This window comes from Sturnus vulgaris, chromosome 11 (genome assembly GCF_052056855.1).
Source record: "Sturnus vulgaris isolate bStuVul1 chromosome 11, bStuVul1.hap1, whole genome shotgun sequence".
Taxonomy (NCBI): domain Eukaryota; kingdom Metazoa; phylum Chordata; class Aves; order Passeriformes; family Sturnidae; genus Sturnus; species Sturnus vulgaris.
The window spans coordinates 14,527,224-14,547,428 of record NC_142253.1 but is presented as its reverse complement, the minus strand read 5'-3'; the positions used below and the strand labels follow the sequence as shown (position 1 = coordinate 14,547,428).

Below are 20,205 nucleotides of genomic sequence, written 5' to 3'. Positions count from 1 at the left end.
ATAAACCTGGCAGCCAAGCCTAAACCACAGTAGTTTTGGACAATTTAATAGCCCTAAGTGGAAAGCAGGAAGAGAAGACTTCAGAGCCAAGTTATACAGTGGCTGGAAACATGCACTGCAGATCTTACCACCATTGAAAAGCTGATAAAGCAGGTTAAAGGACAACCTGACACTGCCCAAGTATTTAAAAACACTACTGATTTTAGCAACACGATTTCAGGAAGGCGTTTCCAAGTTTTGATACGAGCCACAAGTTAACAATACTTATTACACAAAATGCACGCTCAATACTGACTAATTGGAACAACAGCCATCAAAACGTTTGGTTTCTATTAGATTTTTTTTAACTGTCAGAAGGCTGGGAGTGACTGTGATCCAGAAGAATGACTAAAGCTGTGAGGCTGTCACAGCAGGAACACACTGAAAAGTTGATGCTGAGGGCAGAAAGAACACATCAAGCTCCAGCCCCATGTCTCTGATCTGCTTTATGAGCATGCCAGAAACACTTCCTAAGGGAAAGTTAAGTTTAATAAGTTTAAGTTTAGTAAGCTATCAACACTGGAAACAGTGCTTGAGAATGTATTAATTTTCAAATGAATTTTTCATTTTAAAAACTGTTATTAGCAAAGAAAAGCTATATTTCAGCACAAGAAACTAATGCACAGAACAGGTCAATCAATCTCAGCAAAGAAGCTGGCAGAGATGGGAAAGCACCCTTTTCCTATCCAGATCTACCAAACAGCAGCATTAATCAGTGAGACAAGGACAGGTAATGGCAGAAGATGCCATTTGGCATTATCAAAGCTAAATATGGAAGCTGAAAAACAGAGTCTGGAAAAGGAACCATAAACACGATCATAGTATAGAATTGCAATTGATTGATTTAGATTTTCCTTCTTTTTAACTTTTCCTAATTTCCTCATAAAAGAACCTAACGTTTTGAATTTCTAGAATATAGTTCTGACTCCTCCTATAGGCTTATTCAGAGGCAAAGGCCATGTCCTTTTTATTGCACACCACCTTCTCAATAACACTGAATATGAGCCAAGTGGCATCGCAGGTAAGACTCAGACCACCTGCAACATAGGTCAGCTTCAGAATTTGTTCTGGAGCTAAACACAAAGCAAAGCACAAAGTCTGATGAAGAAGGGCTCCCACTGGCAGTGCCTTTTTGGAAAAGCAGCAGTTGATGCAGAAACAATCCTTGGACTTCAGAGCAATTTGCATCAATACATGGAAAGGTTGAACTTTTGTAAGCTCTTGACTTGCCTTGGTAATGCTGAAGCAGTCTGTTCATCCTGACATCCCACAGCTTCACTGTGCTGTCCGTGCCCCCCGCGGCAATGCAGTTTCCGCTGGGATGGAAATCCACGTGGTTCACAAACCTGGCAATGGCAACCAAACCCAACTGCTGACGTTCAACTCTTGCCAAAGAGCAAAAAAGCCTTTTCAACAAGGGAAACTACATCAGGACTCAATGAATATTAAGGAAAGGAGATGGCCTGAAAATTTATTTTGTTGAATTTCTCTTAAGACCTTGCTTCTAACCCCAGGCAGACTGCAGGCTCCTACCTAAGCACATCTTCAGTACTTCACATTACAGGTGTAGGAGCTGTTGACACAAACCTACTGAAATCTGATGGATCCAACTGTCACAACAACATTTTCAAGTGTTCATTTAATGTTTGCATAATATATGTCTTCTATTAAATTAACATTATTTCCAGAGTGATGTGTACAAGACTGAACACAGATTGTTCTTCTGTTAAGTAAATTTAAGATGGAACTTAGTGAATTTGTGCCTGAAATCATATGCTTCCACTTGGAAAGTAGCAAGGCTGAGGTCAAATTTCTTTCTGGACCTGAAACAAATAACTTTTAGTTTGAATACATGAGTATAATAAAAACTTCAGCCCCTTCTGGGAAAGATACCCTGTAACTCCTCACCAAACAAACTGGACAAATTAATTTTCTTTTGAGTATTCTTGTAGCAAGTGCTGAAAAAGTTATTTCAATAGGTTGTTTGGACAAGACACATACTTAAGTGCACTGAAAAAAATTATGACTGAATTTGTCTTAATAATATTTGCCTTACCTAGAAATAACGTAATATTGCACTAGAAATTCAGTGCAGCAATGAATTAGGGAGATTCCAGTCTCAGTTCTCTGAGGACTTGTTTTCTGTTTCTGAGTAAATTATCTTTTGCTGTGGCTCAGCATTCCAAATGTAACAGCTATTTTTCTGAAACGCAAAGTGGGGTTTTTGAATAACCTTGTTATTTAAAAACTTGAAGGTGAATCAAAGCATCCAAGTGCCATTCTGTCAGTAGACTTCTGCACTTTTAATTTATGTCAACTCAGAGCAAAATAAAAAAAGAAATAAAGAATTATAGCATCTCCAAGAATAAGTAAGCACAAAGAAACTGAGGCTTGATGTGCTGGACTGCTACTGAAATATAACCCTCACAGTTCTAACCTTTAGCAGTCAAAGGGGCCAGGGCAATTCTGGACTGGGCCCCCACACTGGCTATTTTGCAAGAGGTCCTAAAGGTTTTTTAAGCAGTTTTATAATTGCCAGGGCAGGGATCTCTGAACCTCACAAACCGGGTGTAAGTTCCCCAGGTAACCTCACTTCAGACATCACCACCAGGTACTTACCCTCCATGCTCACAGAAGGAATGGATGCATTCTCTGCTGGTTTTGTCCCACAGCTTGACAGTTTTATCATCACTGGATGACACTATCAATCGTCCATCAGGAGAGAATCTAAGGCAAGAGTTACAGCAATCAAGAAAAACCCTCAAATGAAAGGAGTACAGGGTCAACTGAATTTGGCCAGGTGTCAAAGTATGTTGGTAAATACACCTCACTTTTCAAGAAGTCACAGAGGCATCGGTGAGACTGAAAATCCAATCACTAAGTTGAGGGAAAAGGAAGCAAGCCCTAAGTACTCAAACTATGCCTAACTCCACGACCATATAAAATAACCCTCAGGAAAGTCGTGAGTCTGACTTAAGATCTTGTGTCTCACTTGTTTCAATTAAAGTGTTTAAGTGTTTCTTCTCTGCCCTGATTCAAAACAATTCCTGCCTTTGCCACAAGAGTTCAGAGCAACACAGCCACTTACAAGAAAACAGCTGCAGCAGAGTCTTCACCATTCCAGTGTCTTAGAAAAATATATTGAGTTCCCATCTCGAAATAGCATATCCATGACAGATCCAGATCTCTCTTCAGAGGCATACACATTACAGAATCAAGACTTGAGTCCCTAACTACAGATCACGAGACACACTGGAAAACCATCCTTTCTGCTCTTCTGTAGGCATCTATAATGCTACCAGCCACTGCCACCACCACATTCCAGAACTGTAATGAACATTTTACCGACAGAGGAACCATGGCTTTATCCTAGATACACATATGCATAAGTAACTCCTTGAAACCAAATCTGAAACGGTTTGCAGGAAATAATGTTATTATCATGGCAGCACTCGAAACACTTTGGAGGTAGTACAGGTGATCATTTTAACAAGGGACATGGCAAATCTAAAGAAACTAAGCTGAAATAACAGTACAAATCTCTCCTTTTTTTCTATTAGCAACTTCAAGATAAAGAATTTTCCTTACCAGGTAAAAACAAAACACAGAAGAAATGAAAAAGCAGGAAAGCCTCTGCTTGACAGAGGTTACTGGAGCAACACAAAGTGGGTGCAGACTATTACTCGAAGGATGTCTCTGCAGGTCAATATATTTCAATCACTAGACACACCTGAATCACCCTGAATACAAATGTGTTGCACCAGACCATGACACTGAGCCTCTGCTCTGAGGGATAAATCTCCATCTCTGTTCGTCTGAGAGCTGTACTCACCTGGCACAGCGAACCCAGTTGATGTGCTGGTTCAGTGAGAACAGAAACTTCTGCCTGTGAACTGTCCACACTTTGATTGTTTTGTCATCAGAAGCTGTAACTAAGGACTGGCCATCGCTGGAGAAATGAACACTTCTCACGGTTCCTGTGTGAGCCTTGAACACAGTTGATTCTCCTTTGCTACACAAAAGAGAAGAGCTCCTTAAAATTGCACAACAGGGCAGCAAAGACACTCTGTACCTGAAAACACAGAGCTGCTGTATGCTGAGCAGTGCTAGTAACTGCCACTTCTATGGGAACTGCATGTGACCATAGTAGGATAAAAACATTGATCAACCCCAAACTTGCTCATGCTTCATGAGCAATACAGAATATACAGCTAAAACCAGTTGCTCCAGTTCCATACTGGAGGCCAATCCAACAGGAAACAACCATCGTTTCCTACAAAGGGGAAAAAATGCTACAGCTAATTTGTGCAAAACATCAGTGCAAAAGAAGACACTGAGGTAGTGTTGCCAGGTCCTTTGCTGCAAGGCAGGCAAGGAGAGAGGCGTTTTCACATTTCATCTAGCCAAGCAGGCAACAGCCTCACAACTGCTCCTGTAATGGTCCATGCTCCAGTTGGCCATTCCAGTGTCACATCACACAAGAAATAACATGACTGAATTCAGCACACCTGATGCTGTACAGCTGTGAGCAAACTGCCATTAACTCAGCCAGGCAAGACAATTCAAATGTGTTCATTTTTCTTTACACATCATTTCCAAATAAATGCAAGATACATTTTTCTGGCATATTCAGAGATCCAAAGCACAGCATATTTAGAGATCCAACAGGCTTATGGAACTCTCGGTCCAAAATCTGCCTCCAGCATGTACTGTACCATCAGGAGCTACATATTCACAGACTGAAGAGCAGACAAAGACACTGTGGTTCTTCTTTCTCTCAAACAGATCCCTGTCCCAAAGTCAGAGAACTGCTACAAAGAAGTAAGGGGAAATTCCAAGCCATAATTAAACACAAAGAGAGTCAGAATAGATACTCACACACTAGGGATCCACAAACGGACTGTTTTGTCTCTAGAGCCTGAAGCCACAAGGTGACCAGAAGGTGAGAACTGGACACACAAAACTGCATCTTTGTGGCCCATGAAGCGATAGGCTCTCATCTGAGGCTTCATACTCCAGATCATCAGGCAAGAATCCATTGAGCCACTTGCTGAAATAAAAGAGGAAAAATAAAACCACACAAAACCAAACTTGCATTAGTTCTCCAATTACACTAAAACTACATTTCACACTCAGTTCATCATCATAGCTTCCAGCAGTTTCAACACATTAGCCTTAAAGCTTCACCAGTCTATTGAAAGCTGTGTATTTCATTATTGTCATGCATATCATTTCATCAGTAATTCTAAAAAAACAAGGCCAGTCAGGCATTACTTTGGACTGACAATTTACTTCCAAGAGTCCAGCCATGCAACAGCTGCAGAGGCAGAAACCACATAGGTTGCAAATCTTCCATACACTCAGAAAATATCTTCCATACACTCAGAAAATGAAGGTTATCTCATCACTTTCTTATTGGCAGAGGCAGGTATCAGCTGCAGCAGGTTAAATGGCACTATAGATTAAGCAGAGAAGACTGGGGAGTTGGTGACTTAAAAGAACCCTCGCTACACTTCACTCCAACACCTCTCCTTTGTGGCAAACTATTGACCAAAGTCAGCTCAGCAGTTCTTCACAACACATCAAAAACACAAGGTGAGTAGGGCAGTGCTCAATCTGCTGTTGGCAGGAAGCACCAGCAGGACCTTTTGCTGTTGCAGAGTTCAGTTATCTCCACTGCTCCCCCCACCTAAATAAAGCCAAGCAACTCTTTCTTTATCCACTGGCCATCAAAACACAGACAATTTACCCAATTGCTTCTTAGTGGAACTGAAGTCCACACTAGTGACAGCATCTCTGTGGCCTTTGAAGTGCCTCTCCAGGGATGGATCTTCCTAGAAGACAAGGATGTTCAGACAATACAGGTTTAAGAATCGTCCTTGTACAATAAAATCATTTTATATTTCTACAAGTACACCAAGCCACATATTCACCCCACAAAAAAACAGGTAGAGGCAAGAACCATTGTGCAGGCAATGCACAACACGAAATGCAAATTTCATATATACCATAAATTTTAAAAGAAGAAAATTATCCAAGCTGTTTTTAATTTGGATCTTGAGTGACCACAAATCCCTCATGCATTTTTACAACACACTGCTGGCATAGAGACTCTAAAGCTGACTGTAGGACAGATAAGCCATGGTCACCTGAGCAGGCAGCCAAGCTCAGCTTTGCTCTGACAGCTGCTCATCTCAGCTCAGGTGTAGCCAAGAGGCCACTGTGTGAACCGAAGGGGCAAATTTGCAAGATTTAACACACCTGTTGAAACAGGCAGGAGGAATGAGAATTTCAGCAAAACAGACTGACGTACAACCCTTCCCACAGCAGCTTGCTTTAAAGGCCAACAAAAGCCTGAGGTCAGGCAAAAATCAAAGACCCGAGAGAACTATTATAAGAGGTTTTAACACTTGAGAATAGCCCAGAGTTCACGACAGGTTGATCAACCTTCAATCCCCGCTCTCACACGCATTGCCCCTGCCTTCCTGAAAATCCCCATCGCAGCCTTTTCCCACTCAGGACTTGAGCAGAGCCCCCTGCTCAGACAAGCACCCAGCCCCAGAACAGAGCAGCCTTCCTCCCTCAACACCCAGCACCAGCCCTCTGCAGATCCAGAACCCCTCCGACAGCCTGGAGGTGCTGGAGAGGTGCTGGAGAGGTGCCTCCCTCCACAAACACAGACCAATCCCAGCTGCAGCAGCACCCCAGACCCAGGGCTACAGCAGCATGAATCTCCTCGAGCCCCTCTGTCCCCAGCCCCACAGCAGCACTGAACCCCCCCCTAAGCCCAGCACTGCCTCCCACCGCCACCCCGGCCTCAGAGCCCCTCACAGCACCGGACACGCGCGGACCAGCACCAGCCCTGCCTTCCCCTTTCACTCTTCCCTGTACAGTCACAACCCTTCTGGCTCGCACACAACGGCCCAAAGGCTGCCACCGCCACCATCCCAGCTCAGCGGCAGCCCCCCAAGCACTCCGGGAGGTCCCGGCTCCATCGCAGCGGCCTCACACGGGCTGGCCGTTCCGGCCTGGCCCGGCCGCCCCTCACCTGGCTCAGGGCGGCCATGATGCCCCGCGCCTGCCGTTCGGTTCCCGCGCCGCGCGCGCCCCGTAGCAACGGCCCCGCCCGCAGGGGGCGTGGCGGGGGCGGGGCCGTGCCGGATGAGGGCCGGCGCTTCAGGAGCGGCTTCCTCTGAGCGCAGCCGGCACCGTCAGGGGGCTCGGGACGCTGGGGAAAGCCCCTTCTGCCGCTGTTATATCAGTTATTCCGGCAGGCTTGATGCCGCTCCCTGGGCAGCCCATTCAGTGCCCAACCACGCCGCTCCTTTGCCTTACTCCTGCTCTAGGGCTGAATGGCTCCAGAGCCTGGTGGAGACGGTCCCGACCGTGCTCTCGAGGGCTAAGAAGCCGGGCTGGTCACTTCCAAGAAGTGATTGAACTGGTGGGAGATCAGTTGCTTCTACTTGGGCTCTGGTTGTTCAAAATAGGAACTCACGCTGGAGTTGTGCAAAGAGCTCAGGACAACTGAGACATGTTTATTCTTCCAGTGGTTTAATACCAACTCAAGTTTATTTCATCCAACTCTGTTTATCTCTATCTAGGAGCAGCACTATGAGACACTATGTACGGGACACTGACTGCATTCTAACAGGCACCTGTGTGAAGCCCAGATCTGCCTCTCCATGAAGCTTGGGTTGACCATCTGGGCTTCTAAAGGGGCCTTTCCTCCATCTTTTCTGCATCTGGGCCCCTTCCTTTAAGGACACCTCTCCTCTTGCACGCTTCTGACAGCCAGGGATGCGCTCTGTTGAAGCTGGGGTTAAAGTAGTAGAGGATCTAAAACAGGCAAAGGAGAAGAGTTAGGTGCCACCATCCCAAGACTGGAAACCCCAAAGTTACTCCAAATTGCAGCAGAGGATCATGTACTCTGAGGGCCGTGTAGAACCTAAAGATCACGCTTAAGCTTGTGATGGTTGTGTTCAGGCAACGCCACCCCTGGAGTTTTGCCTCCTGAGAGCAGAGCTGTGTATGATTTTCAAAAGCAGAACAACTACTTTTGAAAACCAAATATCATTATTTCTCAGCAGCTTCAGTGCAGATGTGAGCAGGCAGGTAATCTTGTTGGTCCTTTGATGTATCTGCTTTGCACTTGGCAGATGCCACAGGAAAGTTTCAGGTTTGATGCAGTAAGATACAGAGCAAAGACATTCAGAGAAATCAGGTTATGGCGAGTCTGTGTGAGCCTTTAATGGGTTCAAACTCATCAGATCTCACCAAAAAGTATCTTATCTGCATTTCTACTAGTCAGAAAGACTCACTCAAGCATGCCTGAGCACAGCCTGAGAAGGAAACGAAAACCAGACCACTCGCTCCCATCCCCTCCATCACAGAATCACACACTGGCTTGGGTTGGAAGGGATCTTAAAGATCATCAAGTCCCAACCCCGCTGCCTTTGGCAGGGATGCCACTGACTATCCCAGGTTGCTTGGAGCCCCATCCAGCCTGGCCTTGAATACTTCAAGGGATGGAACATCCCCAATCTCTCTGGGCAACCTGTGCCAGGGTCTCACCACACTCACAGGGAAGGATTTCTTCCTAACATCTAGTGTAAACCTGGCCTCTTTCACTATACAACCATTGTTCCTTGTCCTGTCACTCTCTGCCTGCACAAAAAGTCCCTCTCCCTTATTTTTATGTAAGTCACCTTATAAAAAGCAGTTTCTTTTCAACCTGCAAAAGGCCTTCTATGAGGAGGCCTTATTTTCTGTGCAGGTCCCTCTCCTCCCCCAGATTATGACAAGTGCTGGTTGCTGTGCAGAGCAGCTGCTGTACCTGGCTGTGAGCAGAAGCTGCCACTTCCTCTGCCAGGAATTCAGGCAGGGAGGCAGATCTTTGGAAATTCCGCTGCATTTTGGTGAATCCATACGCATTCAGCTGTCGCATAAAACTTTTAATTTTCTGTGTGTGGAAGACCTGCTGTCCTTCCCTGCTCAACACCTCCACTTCAAAGAGATCTTTGTTGATGGCCACACATTTTCCACTCTCACTCCACCAAATTGACTGAAACTTGCCACTTTCGAGCATTTTCCAAAGCTTCTGGGGAAAGCGCAGGGACGAGAACTCTCGTTCCATGGCCATCACCCGGGACAGCCTGGCTGTGTCCTCCCAGCTGGCAGGCAAAGGCCAACTGACACCAACAGACAGCAGGTTCCAATGGAATGTTCTGGCATATCACTGTGGTGCCTGTGCTGTGCTGAGGGGACATTGCAGGTGACATCTCAGTGATGGTTGGCAGCAGTGCCCTGGCAGGGGGAGCAGACTGAGAAGAAACTGCTGAAGGGAACTTGTTGCTTCTCTGTCCCAGAGCCACCAGTGGCAGGAGTGCAGAGCCCAGCAGTGAGCACAGAGCTGTCCTGAAGGGCTGTGGGCAAGGAGAGGCCTGGGCTGTGTCTGGCTGCACCAGGAGCAGGTCCCCAGGAAGGAGCTGGGATGGCTACAGCCTTGAACATCCCCTATTTGGGGAGCTTTCTGGCTGGGCCCCTCTGGCACCTGCAGAAATGTGGCTTCCTGGACCCCTGAAATGCAGAAACAGCAGCCCTAGCATGCAGAATCCTTTTCCTGACATCTCCTGCCCTAAAGCAGCAAGGATTCCTTGATGTCAACTCATTTTCTTTGCAAACTTCTTGAATAGGATTGCACTTTTTTTTACCTTGTGGGTTTAAAATCAGCTGGGAGAGATGGACCAGGGGGCATACTTGCTTCATACCTGGCATGACACTCAAAAGCAGTAAGTATCCTTTCCATCCATGAATGACCCAGCAAACAGACTGGAGACACAAAGCCCAACCCCTCACTCAAGCCATCTGGTCAAGAGATGTTCTGGTTTACTTTATCTGAATCACTCCTGCTTTGTTCATAAATGCAGAGCCATTAACACAATCCCAGGAATTGGTCTTCTCAGGGAAGCCATCCATCCTTCTCCCTGCACTGCTTTCCCATAGTAGACAGTCTGCTGGTTCAGGGGTGTCTGTGTGCCTGAAAAGTTCTGCATTCCTCCCTGCCCTTTGAGGTACTGCATCTGAAGAGATACATTCCTCCCTCAGACATGGCCTTTCTGCCCACATAGCTATGGATTTTGGATCTGGAAGTCTGAAGCGGTTTCTAGCATGGCCTGACCTGTTCCTCATTAAATTCTTTGGCATTTGAATATTAGCTTTTCTTTCTCAGCACTGAAATAAAAAAAGAAGATACACATGATGCTAAATATGCCTACGGCCTGAAGGCATCTTGTACAATCTATTTTAGAAAAATTAAAAACCAGAAACATGTTGTGATTGCACTGCCACTTATAAAAGCAAGAAATGGAAACATTTGCTTTAATTGAAGGATTCCACCACCCAAAAAAACCACCCCAAGGTGCTTTCTAGATAATACACGAGCAGCATCTCTGGTGGCCATGGATGGTTACTTTGCTTACCTCAGCCCTGGGCTGCCACTGCGTGACACCAACAGCCAGAGGTGACAGCAGATCACTGGCGAGACTCTCTCATCTGTGGGAGTTCAGAGGAAACATCAAAAGAGAAAGAATTAAAGATAATTCATGTCAAGAGGGTCAAAGGGGCCCTTGAGAAGAAGCAGCACACATTGGGTCCAGCGGCAGAGCTGATAGTCTCGAATAGCCCAGTTCAGCCATTCAAATATCCTTGTGGCATTATCTGCCCCGGGCTTGGGCAGGATGGGTGGCCCTGGGAGCCAGCCCCCTCTTGACGCCCAGGGAGGAGCCCTCGGGCCATGCGCTGTCACCCCGGCCGGAGGGACTCCTGCCGTCCTCCCGATGGCCACCGGGGGGCAGGCTGGGGCCACGAACAGCCTGCCTTGGGTAAAGAGGAAAAGCGAGCAGGAAAACGGGATGAAATGCAAGGCGGCTTCATTAGAGATGAATCAGGCAAATCTAGGCAGCCTTTTTTGTGAAGAATACCGTAACACCGGGTGATAAAAGCGCTGAGCTTGCCTCTTTCAAATACCACTTCCCAGCTCGCCACCTAGGCATTATCTAGTAATTCTCAGCAAGTACTTCCCTGAGTTTATTTGTACCACTGTGAATCAGAAAGAGACCAGAACCCAGGATCTGTCCCCTCTGTCACCTCGACAGAGCCTTGCACTGCCAGCCCTGCCAAAGCTGTGATTCCTGCATGCTGCAAAGCAGCAAAAGCTATTGCAAAGCATCAGACACACCCAGAATTCAGGTGAGTCGTTCTTGCAGGAAATTACAGTTAACCTCTGACTTTAAGCCCAATTCATAAAGACCTGGATTTCTCTCTAGAGTGTATGGGTCTAAGTTTAATTGTTAAATTTAACGTTTACCAGTTCTATACCACAAACCCCAGTTCTCATATGTCGTGTTGAAACTTAAACTGCTGAGCATACCAGATTCTACTCATACCTTTGCAGTTCTAAGAATATTCCAAGGGACAGCATGCAAAGCTTCAGAAAGCCACCATGAGACTTTTTCTGAAAAACCTGAGGTTCTCAACAAGACCAGTGGTGGGAAGAAGTATTTTGCCATCTACAAAGAAAGATCCAGGAGACATGGAGTTGGTGAATGCAGTGCACAATGCTAAAATGGAACCAACACCTACACCCAGGTCTCCCAGTTGCTAGCAGCATTCTCACAACAAGGTCAGCCTGTCCCCATGATCCCAGCATGGGTCCTTCACGGCTGTTTTGTGTCCCATCCCAATACATCCTGGAGATGAGGCAGTGGCACTGGGCAACCAACCCTGCAATGCTATGGCATGGGTCGAAATGACCACTTGGGCTGTGACAGCCACCCTGTTATTGGCACTCTGCATCCAGAGAGCACAGCAGGGACTTAGGCAGCCCAAGCACACAGCTACAAGGAGCCAAAGAATGTAGATGAAGATTCATAGCACAGAGAGTTGTTATCCAAACTCCTTTGCTGCTGCTGTGGAAGGGAGCAGCTGCAGACAGGTTAGATACTACAGAAGGGAGCAGACCCACCAAGCAGCTCAGCTGATGACAGTGACATGGTCCCATTGCTTCCACGGGGAGGTTTACATCAGCTGAAGATGTAGTTTTCTGCCACATCAGTTATTTTTTCTGTTACTAATGACTTTGTCCTCCCCTTTGTGCCAAACCATAGCCCACATTTCTTTTTCCCAAATGCCTTTGTGCTTATTACCCTTCCTTACAGAGTTAAAAAAAAAGACAGGAGGAAAAAACCCCACCTTTTTCTCAAGTAAGTCCTGACCTAAATGCAAATCCATTCAAGCAAATTCAGAGAGCTTTAATGCTGCATAAGAAGAGAAAAGGCAGCAACCTCTACTGCTATCAGAACAGATCTTTACTGCTGTGCAACAACCAGGCAATGAAGCAAAAGCCACGGGAGTTTAAAGAGGAAGCTCAGCCAAAGGTCACCTGGCTGCCCCAGGTGCTTGTTATCACAGCCTTGAAAAGAGGGAAGAAAGTGACACCAGCTGATTTATAACAACAGCAGGAAACAGCTGACAGGGCTGGAGGAGTCCTCTCTTCTCCTCAGCACTAGGCATGCAGAGGGTCTTTACTGTTGTAAAGCAAAGGGGCTCTGGAGTTGCTCAGGATACCAAGAGAAAATATTTCTGCTTCAGATTTGAAGCACCTGCTCAGCAGAGAGTCAGAAAGCACCCTGTTAATTGCAATACCCTGTTTTATTTGCTGCCTAGTCTTTGCAGTGGATTTGTACTACTTTCACTGCTCATCTGTATAGCTGAAGGGCTGAGGGGAAGGGTGATAAGGGGTTGCATGCAGAAGCATCAGAGGAATACACTGCTACTCCCTCTCTGGAGCTACACAGTTCTTAAGTCATCCAAGAGAGACAGAGTAAAGGGAGCTCGTACATGCCTGCAGTTTCCAGAACAAGCCTAAAGGAGGAGAAGGATTCAGGAGTGAGAAAATCTGGCAAGCTGGATCCAACCAGAGTAACATCAGCAGCTTTTTTGGCATCTACGAAGTTGTCTCTGTCTACTTACATCGGTTCTAGTGTCTCAAGCCAATCTAAGATCTTAAAATCTGTTACAGGAATGTAGATCAAACCTGGCTTTAAAATGTTTCAGCACATGTGGCTCAACTCTGTTTATCTTGCTGACCAAGGGCAGGTGGCTGCTTTCAGTTCCTGAACTTTCTCTGCTGGTGTCTGCAGGGGTCAGCAGAGTTCATAGCTGAACTCACTATGGCATCAACCCAGAGCCCAAAGTGCACCAAAACTGACGCTAGGAAAACGCTAGCTGAGTTCACAGGAGTGAAGCTGAGACCTTTGGGACATGGAATTCTTGACCCATGGGGCAGATGTCCTGTACCCACACCCGATGAGTTCGTTGCCTCACAGCCCCTGGTGCTGGGGCTGGCCTGGCCAGGGCAGGACTGCATGGTCCAGCACCACTCACCAACAAAGCAGGATGGTATTACCAGTGCCATGGAAGCATGTTCCAGTATTCACCTCTCCCCATAGGGCTGCTTTCTAAACAACATTGAGCACTGGGCTGGATCATATCTGGCCTTGACTTTTAAGCTTCTAATCTTATGGAAAAATTCTTTGTCTCAGAATTTCCCAAAGCTGGGTCTCCACTCTGCAGATTAAAGGAAGGTATCAGTAAGATCCTGCTGAAGAGTATCAAGTGTCTGTGGAAAGTGCCACATGGGAAAAACTAAAAGGATGAACACTCAGTCATTATGAGAGCAGAGTAGTTAGGGGGATGTCAACCTTCCTAGAAAAATTCCTGCTGACAGGAGACTTTGGTCAGCACAGACAAGCACAGAACTTCCCAGTCCTTCTAATGCACTATGCTCTCAGGAGCCTTGCACCTCCTGAAGACTCAGAGCTGGCTCCTCTCCTTCTCACACACCATTCCTGCATGTTGCAGAAAGGAAAGGGAGATATGTGTGACCAGAGCAGACCACAGAAAAAAACCCAAATATCTGTTATATTTGGGCTGCAGGGCTGTGGGCAAGGAGAGGACTGGGCTGTGTCTGGCTGCACCAGAAGTGGGTCCCCAGGAAGGAGCTGGGATGGCTGCAGCCTTGAACATCCCAGGGCCCCATTTGGGGAACTTTCTGGCTGGGCCCCTCTGACACCTGCAGAAATGTCCTTATGCCTATCAGAGAGAGGCCAGCCTAGGGAACCAGCCCAAGAGATTGGACTAGACTGCACAGGGGGAACATGGGAAAGCCAAGCCCTGATGCCAAAGGTGATACCAGGACCTGGCTGCTGGGTGGTGGTGACAGAGATGAGGCATCCCAGACTTTCTGCAGCAGGACTGGGAAGTGGGGGAGCAGCTGCTTGTCAAGGTGTACAGGGTTTGCATATGCAGGGACCTGTGTTAGGGATTAGCTGCATTACCTTGGCAAGTACAGGCTTTCTGTGAGCAGACACTTGTGCGTCCTGTGCAGGAGCTGGTGTGAACACCTCCATGCCAGCAGCAGTTCCCTGGACAGGCCAAAGATCTTGGCAGCTTCCCTCCAGCTCCTTATTCAGGCACAATGCAGCTGGGACTCATCTTTTGTGGTTCACTCTTGGCTTGTAGCCTTCTAGCACCTCAGGATGGTCCATCTTAATGTTGGGCTATAACAGAATCATACAAGCTAGAAAGTGCAGAGGAGAAGAGTTAGTTGTAACCAGTTCAAGCCTGAAAAACAAAAATACATAAGAACTAAGACTTTAGTCTTGGTCAAAAGCCAAACCTGGGTATCAAAGAAGACAGGGGAGTTTGAAACTTCAAGCTTGGGCTGGCTCAGATGGTACAATATGGTTCTGTTAAGTGATAACCAGCCCTGGGTTTTTACCTGAGCAAGTCCACAGAGCTGTCCTGAAGGGCTGTGGGCAAGGAGAGGCCTGGACCATGTTCAGCTGCACCCAGGAATAGTTCCCCAAAGAGCAGCAGGGACAGCTGCAGCCTGGGACATCCCAGTGTCACCTTTGGAAACCTTTCCAGCTGCATCCCTCTGACACCTGCAGAAACACCCTGACAGTCTGCATCTTTTGTGATTCACCAGGGAAACATGTTGCAAGGACCCTGGTAACAAACTAGCTATTGGCTATGAAAAGTTGGCTATTTCAATTGGCTATGACAAGTTCTGCCAAGCAAGGGGAAAGGGCTTTCCTTGTTGAAACACATTGCAGCAAGCCTTTGTGTGGAGTAAACACTCTTCATGCCAGCAGGATCAATACAAACAACCTGTCTTGGTACCCAGTTCTGAGCTGCTGCTCGTCTCTCTCTTGCAGCCCAGTGTGAGGCAGTTTGGCTGCAGGATTCTGTGATCTCTGTAAGAGGAGAGGCTATTACTGAGGTTACAGAGACCCAGCAGATGGCTAAGAGCCCAGAACCCCTGAGCTCACCTTGTTAGCACTGCCAGGTTGCTGTTCTCTAACAATCTGTTCTAAACACTGGCTAAGTTTGGAAACAGTGATAAAAGCAGGCTTGTCATGGTCGTGCCAATGAACGAAGAGCTTGTCAACAGAGGGAGAGTCACCAGCAGCACAAGGAAGAAATATAAACATGACTATATTTCCTCTATAGGAGGGTTTATATCTAGGTGTGAATCCTTCAAACAGCTGCAACAGAGTTTCAATGCTGTATTAAGGGCTGGAAAATTGGAGGACCAGCGGGTATTGCACTGTCTAGCTCCAGTCTTTTGCAAATGAATGTGAATCCTCCATTCAAAACACAGATTCAACAAGCCAGTTCCTAGCATTTTCTGACCCTTAAAAAGTGTCCATATTCAACTTTTGGCTTCAGCTTTATCTCCAGAAAATCCTCAGCACTTTAGGCTTGTTCCTAGGGCAAAGCTCACCAAGTATTCACAGAAGACAAGGAACAGCAACGTGCAGTTGTTGGCAGCAGGGCAAACCCTCTGGGGTGAAGAGCCAGCACCCAGTGATCACAGCATCACCTCTCCCAACTCAGCCTTCAGGAAGTGAGTTGTGTATTTTCCTGTGAAAGCAGAAAGGGGAAGAAAGGTGCTGGTTTTTGCAGGAAGATGGATAGGGAAAAAAAAAAAAAAAAAAAAAAAAGTGGTGCTACAGCTGCAGTGAGTTTGGAGAGTGCTGCTTTAAGTTATCCTGAGGTATAGAAAAAGCCTGTAGGTGTCAGAGTCTCCTGAAACACCGTAGGCCTTCTCAAAAGAATTTATTTCTCACTGCAAGTCACCCAGCTCTGCATTTCTGGGTCACGTTTACTCCCCTCTTGGAGAGCAGATACATTCCTCTGCCTCTACCTTTCAGCTCAATGCCAGGCCTGCAATGTGATTGATAGATAAACCAAGTCCTGGCAAAATCAAGCATATTCTTGTCTAGCACCATACCTTGACCCACTGATGAGCTCTTTTTTCATCATCTCCTGGAGATGTGGGAAGCAGCTGGAACCAAGATCTGTAAGAGGAAGCAACAGCATTTCAGGCATTTCAAAAATAGAAGGATCAGAAAAGTTAGGCTTGAACCAAGTGAGACAAAGCCCATAACCCCTGCCAGGAGGATGAGCAATGCAAACAGCGGATGTCTGTATCTGAACAAGAGATTTTCTCTAGTCACAGCAGAGGAATATGTTTTAAGTAGCTGGCTTCTGTTTTGTTTACTCTTCCAAAGACGAAAGTGACGCCATACTGTACTTTCAGTGCAGAAGGAAACATCTGGGAACAGCAGCAAAATATGACAAAATCCAGACCAGCCTAAACAGAGACATGAACAAACCTTCCTACTGAGCCTGCTGAATATGTAGATGTTTATCTATTACAGTCTGTTACCACAGCTGAACAGAAAATACCTGCTGGGCTTCAGGATGCTCCAAGCAGCCAGGAGGAGAACAGAGGGAATATCACTCAGCTGCTCCTCAGGAGTTGCTTGGTCCCTTGAATAATCACCACTGCACAGAAGGACCAGACCCTCAGCTGGAGGGAGCAGACCCCACAGCCTCTGCCATAGCTGCATTCATGCTGGCTCCAGTTCAAGGGTGTACAGCTACTGCCCAGCTGGCAGGCTCATGGCAGCTTCTAGCCTATGCCAAGCAGAAGCTGAGGAGCAGAATGAGGAAGTGATCCACTGAAACTTGTTCTGTGTGAGGGACTTTCCAGAGAACCAGCACAAGAAAGGCATTGCCTGCCCAAAGTGCCACACTAAACCTGGAGAATGGCCAAGCTCTGGTTCAAGCAGGCTGATTTGATCACAGAAGCCAGTACCTTTGCCAAGTTCAGGCACTGGCTGAACACTGTTATAATTACAGCTGAGGTTCCAGGCAGTTGTTTCTAACTCCTGTTATTTTTATAATATTTCTTTCAGTATTTTGTGTTAACCTGAAGAGACATGGTGTCCAATTTCAGGGCGTGGTAGAACTTCATGCTAAGAACATCCAGTTTTGTTTTCCTACTTAAGCAGAGTGGTCCAAACCTAGTGGTGCAAACCTAGGTGCACCAAGAAGTCCCTAACTATATGGCAAAGGGGAAGCACTTAACTTGCTTAATCAACTTATTGAACAAGCACATTAGGGTTGGCAGCATTTAGTTCTGTCAAATTACCCCAAAGGTAATTCTTCTAATCAGCAAACATTTATTAGAAATTGCAGAGGTACAGTAAAGGACCAGTAGAGGAAGGGATCAGCTGTTTCATCTGCAACTGTCCTGACCTTCAGGGAAAAAATCTCTCAAGCACAACATGGTTGCCATAAATACTTACACCATGACAAAAGATGTCAGAAATGCAGGCTGTTGCCATTACAGGATACTCAGCCAAAGCAAAACTGTATGGCTTTCAAACTGTCAATTTAAAGACCAGCAAGTTTCACGACAGTGTGATGTGCTATACTAGAGTTTAGAGGGCAGGAAAGTGCAGCTGACATTGAACACAAATATACTATTTTCTTTTAAGGAAGTTCGTTTCCAAATGACAATAACTCATTGCCAAGTTTCAGATCTAAACTAAGCAAGTTCATAAAAGTTCATCAAGGCAGAGTTCACCAGAACTTCTATTCCTTTAATCATTAACACTTTTTTTTTTTTTTTTTTAAATTCCCAGTCTATATGCTCTGGCTCAGGGGATTGCCAGGAGCACAGTGCACACCAGCATTTTCATTTAGAGTCTGCTGCTAGCTGGGTGGACATTTGCTCTGACTCACTTGACACATACAGTCAGCCAAGATTGAAGTATTCAAGGCTTAGTGTTGTTTGTGCAAAACAAAGCCTCATTTGGCAGTGTGGGATTTCGCAGGCTCATTTCTCAAAGTGTTCAGTTCCTCCTTCTGTCTCTTGTGAGCCTGAAAAGTCAGACCACCATCCCCAAGGAGGGCAGACACAGGGCTGCTCTGCTTCTTGTTTGTAAAGTATTACAACACTGCGCAAGCAAATGATCTAACCTCACATGAAAAGACATCTTAGATAAATCCCTTGCATGGAATTAATCACACTGATGTCACAGTCATGGGTGTCATGGATAAAAATGACCCAAAGAAGAGGAGGATGACAATTTTCCATCAGGGCTTATTTACTCTAATTATAAACAGAGATTTCCAGCTCTCTTAAGCTAGGCCAAACAACTAGCACCTACCTGTGGCTTGTTGTCTTAGCTGAGGACTATGCTAGAGCAGATTTTCTGCCACATATCTGCAGTGGGCTGCCTTGATCTTACAACTTCAACAGCAAAAGCATCATTTTACTGTTACTGCTGAATATACATTTCTTGCACAGTTACAGAAACATTTCCTTGCTACTATAAAGAGGTACACTCATATCACCTCCAGATGTCATAATTATAAGTTGAAGGTTCCTGGCACCAACCCCACCGTAAGCTCTTATACCTTGTTCAGTGTGGTACAAAACTCTGCCCCTGAGCTGAGCTGTGGTTTCTGCTGTGCTGGTGAAACCAGTATTCACAATAGGGTTCTGGGCTTAGACTGTGGAGAGGAAGCTTTAGCATTAAAAAATAAAATCATCCACCACATTAAGTTGAATATATCTTTTATGCTACCCCTGTCCTTCTCAAGTGAAATGCACCTGTATGGATGTGGTGCTCTTACAGCTTTTGACCTAGTGCTTTTATGCAGTAGGGGAGGTGGAAAGATGACACAAAGCCCGCATACAGTAAAACACCTTTGCAGCAGGAAAATCAAACCCTCTGCATCGTAAAAGCAAGCAGAGTCAGGTCATTGGGCTCAAGCAACTGATCAGGTAGACAACCTGAGATATATGAATGGTTTTCTTAGGACTGGATGACTACTTACACAGATTGTGCAACTGCTCTGCCTCTGCTCTGCAAACACAGCCTGATGTCCAAACAGCAGTGTCTGCAACAGCCTGACTCTGTATTGATATAATTTGCTTGCACTTTGTAAATAAACAAATAGTGACTCACAAGTGACAGGTCTGGAGAAACCCAGGGCAGGGGTTATAGCACAGGCTAAGTCATCACCTTCCCATTTGTGCAAGTGCACAGCTTGGGCCTGACTGTAGTAGAGTAACTCCACAGCAGCAGCAACCCTGGCTGTCAAGGCCAAACCCTCGCTCCAACAGCTCAGTGACATTTGGCCTAACTGGCAACAGCAGCCCTGGCCTGGCAGAGTAACCCCCAAAGGTGTGTTCACACCATATCCTCACCCAAAAGCACCTCTTTCCCCAGCACTGTGTGTGCCATCCACCCTTCAGATTGCTACACTAAATTATCACTGGACAAGTAAAAGAAAGTACAGAAGAGATAGATAGAAATTAATGTTTAACCTTTTCCTGCCTTACACTACTGGCAAATAGCTGCAAGCAATCCAGAAAATTGTTTCCACTCATTTAGTTTCAGCTCGGTGAGCAATTTTGTTTCCTCTGCCATGCAAAGAGCTCCATCAACAGCAGACCTAAGGAAACCGGGTCCCTCATGGATTTAGTATTTGGATAATTCGTTTCTGGTTTAGTTTTTTTTTCCTCATGGCTGCCACAGTTCAAGCCTGCTACAGTCTGTTTCTTGGTCAGTGGATGGCAAGGTCTCTATCCACTGGCTTTGTGGTTTCAAAGATCTCTTATGAACCTTTAAAAGCTTTACTGTTCTTTGAGCTTTTCACTGAACTGAAGCATGGCCACCATGTTCAAAGCCACTGGCAGGCACTCAGCACAACCACTGTACGTACAACAGCGTGCCTTCA

At 46.1% G+C, this 20,205-nt stretch overlaps 1 protein-coding gene and 1 long non-coding RNA gene across 4 annotated transcripts in view; both read right to left on the bottom strand.

The window, feature by feature from the left end:
- The window catches only part of POC1A (POC1 centriolar protein A), a 42,415-nt gene extending 35,227 nt beyond the window's left edge, over nt 1-7,188 (bottom strand). Inside the window, exons 1-6 of one of the 3 annotated variants that reach the window (XM_014869640.2) lie at nt 7,088-7,188; nt 5,789-5,873; nt 4,918-5,089; nt 3,872-4,051; nt 2,659-2,766; nt 1,270-1,385 (exon numbers count right to left, since the gene is read on the bottom strand). In XM_014869640.2, the coding sequence (XP_014725126.1) occupies nt 1,270-1,385; nt 2,659-2,766; nt 3,872-4,051; nt 4,918-5,089; nt 5,789-5,873; nt 7,088-7,105 (679 nt within the window). In that variant the 5' untranslated portion in view covers nt 7,106-7,188. Of the gene's footprint in view, nt 1-1,269; nt 1,386-2,658; nt 2,767-3,871; nt 4,052-4,917; nt 5,090-5,788; nt 5,874-6,188; nt 6,241-7,087 lie in introns of those variants that run through there. The other 2 variants (XM_014869641.2, XM_088171566.1) reach the window with 2 other exon arrangements.
- A 551-nt stretch (nt 7,189-7,739) lies between these two features.
- On the bottom strand, nt 7,740-16,488 carry LOC106849195 (uncharacterized). Its single transcript, XR_015806081.1, has 6 exons — nt 16,397-16,488; nt 15,887-16,026; nt 14,436-14,677; nt 11,484-11,606; nt 10,518-10,590; nt 7,740-7,875 (listed from the first exon to the last, which is right to left on the bottom strand). It is a non-coding gene; the product is annotated as an uncharacterized LOC106849195 (long non-coding RNA).
- Between the last annotated feature and the right edge of the window lie 3,717 nt (nt 16,489-20,205).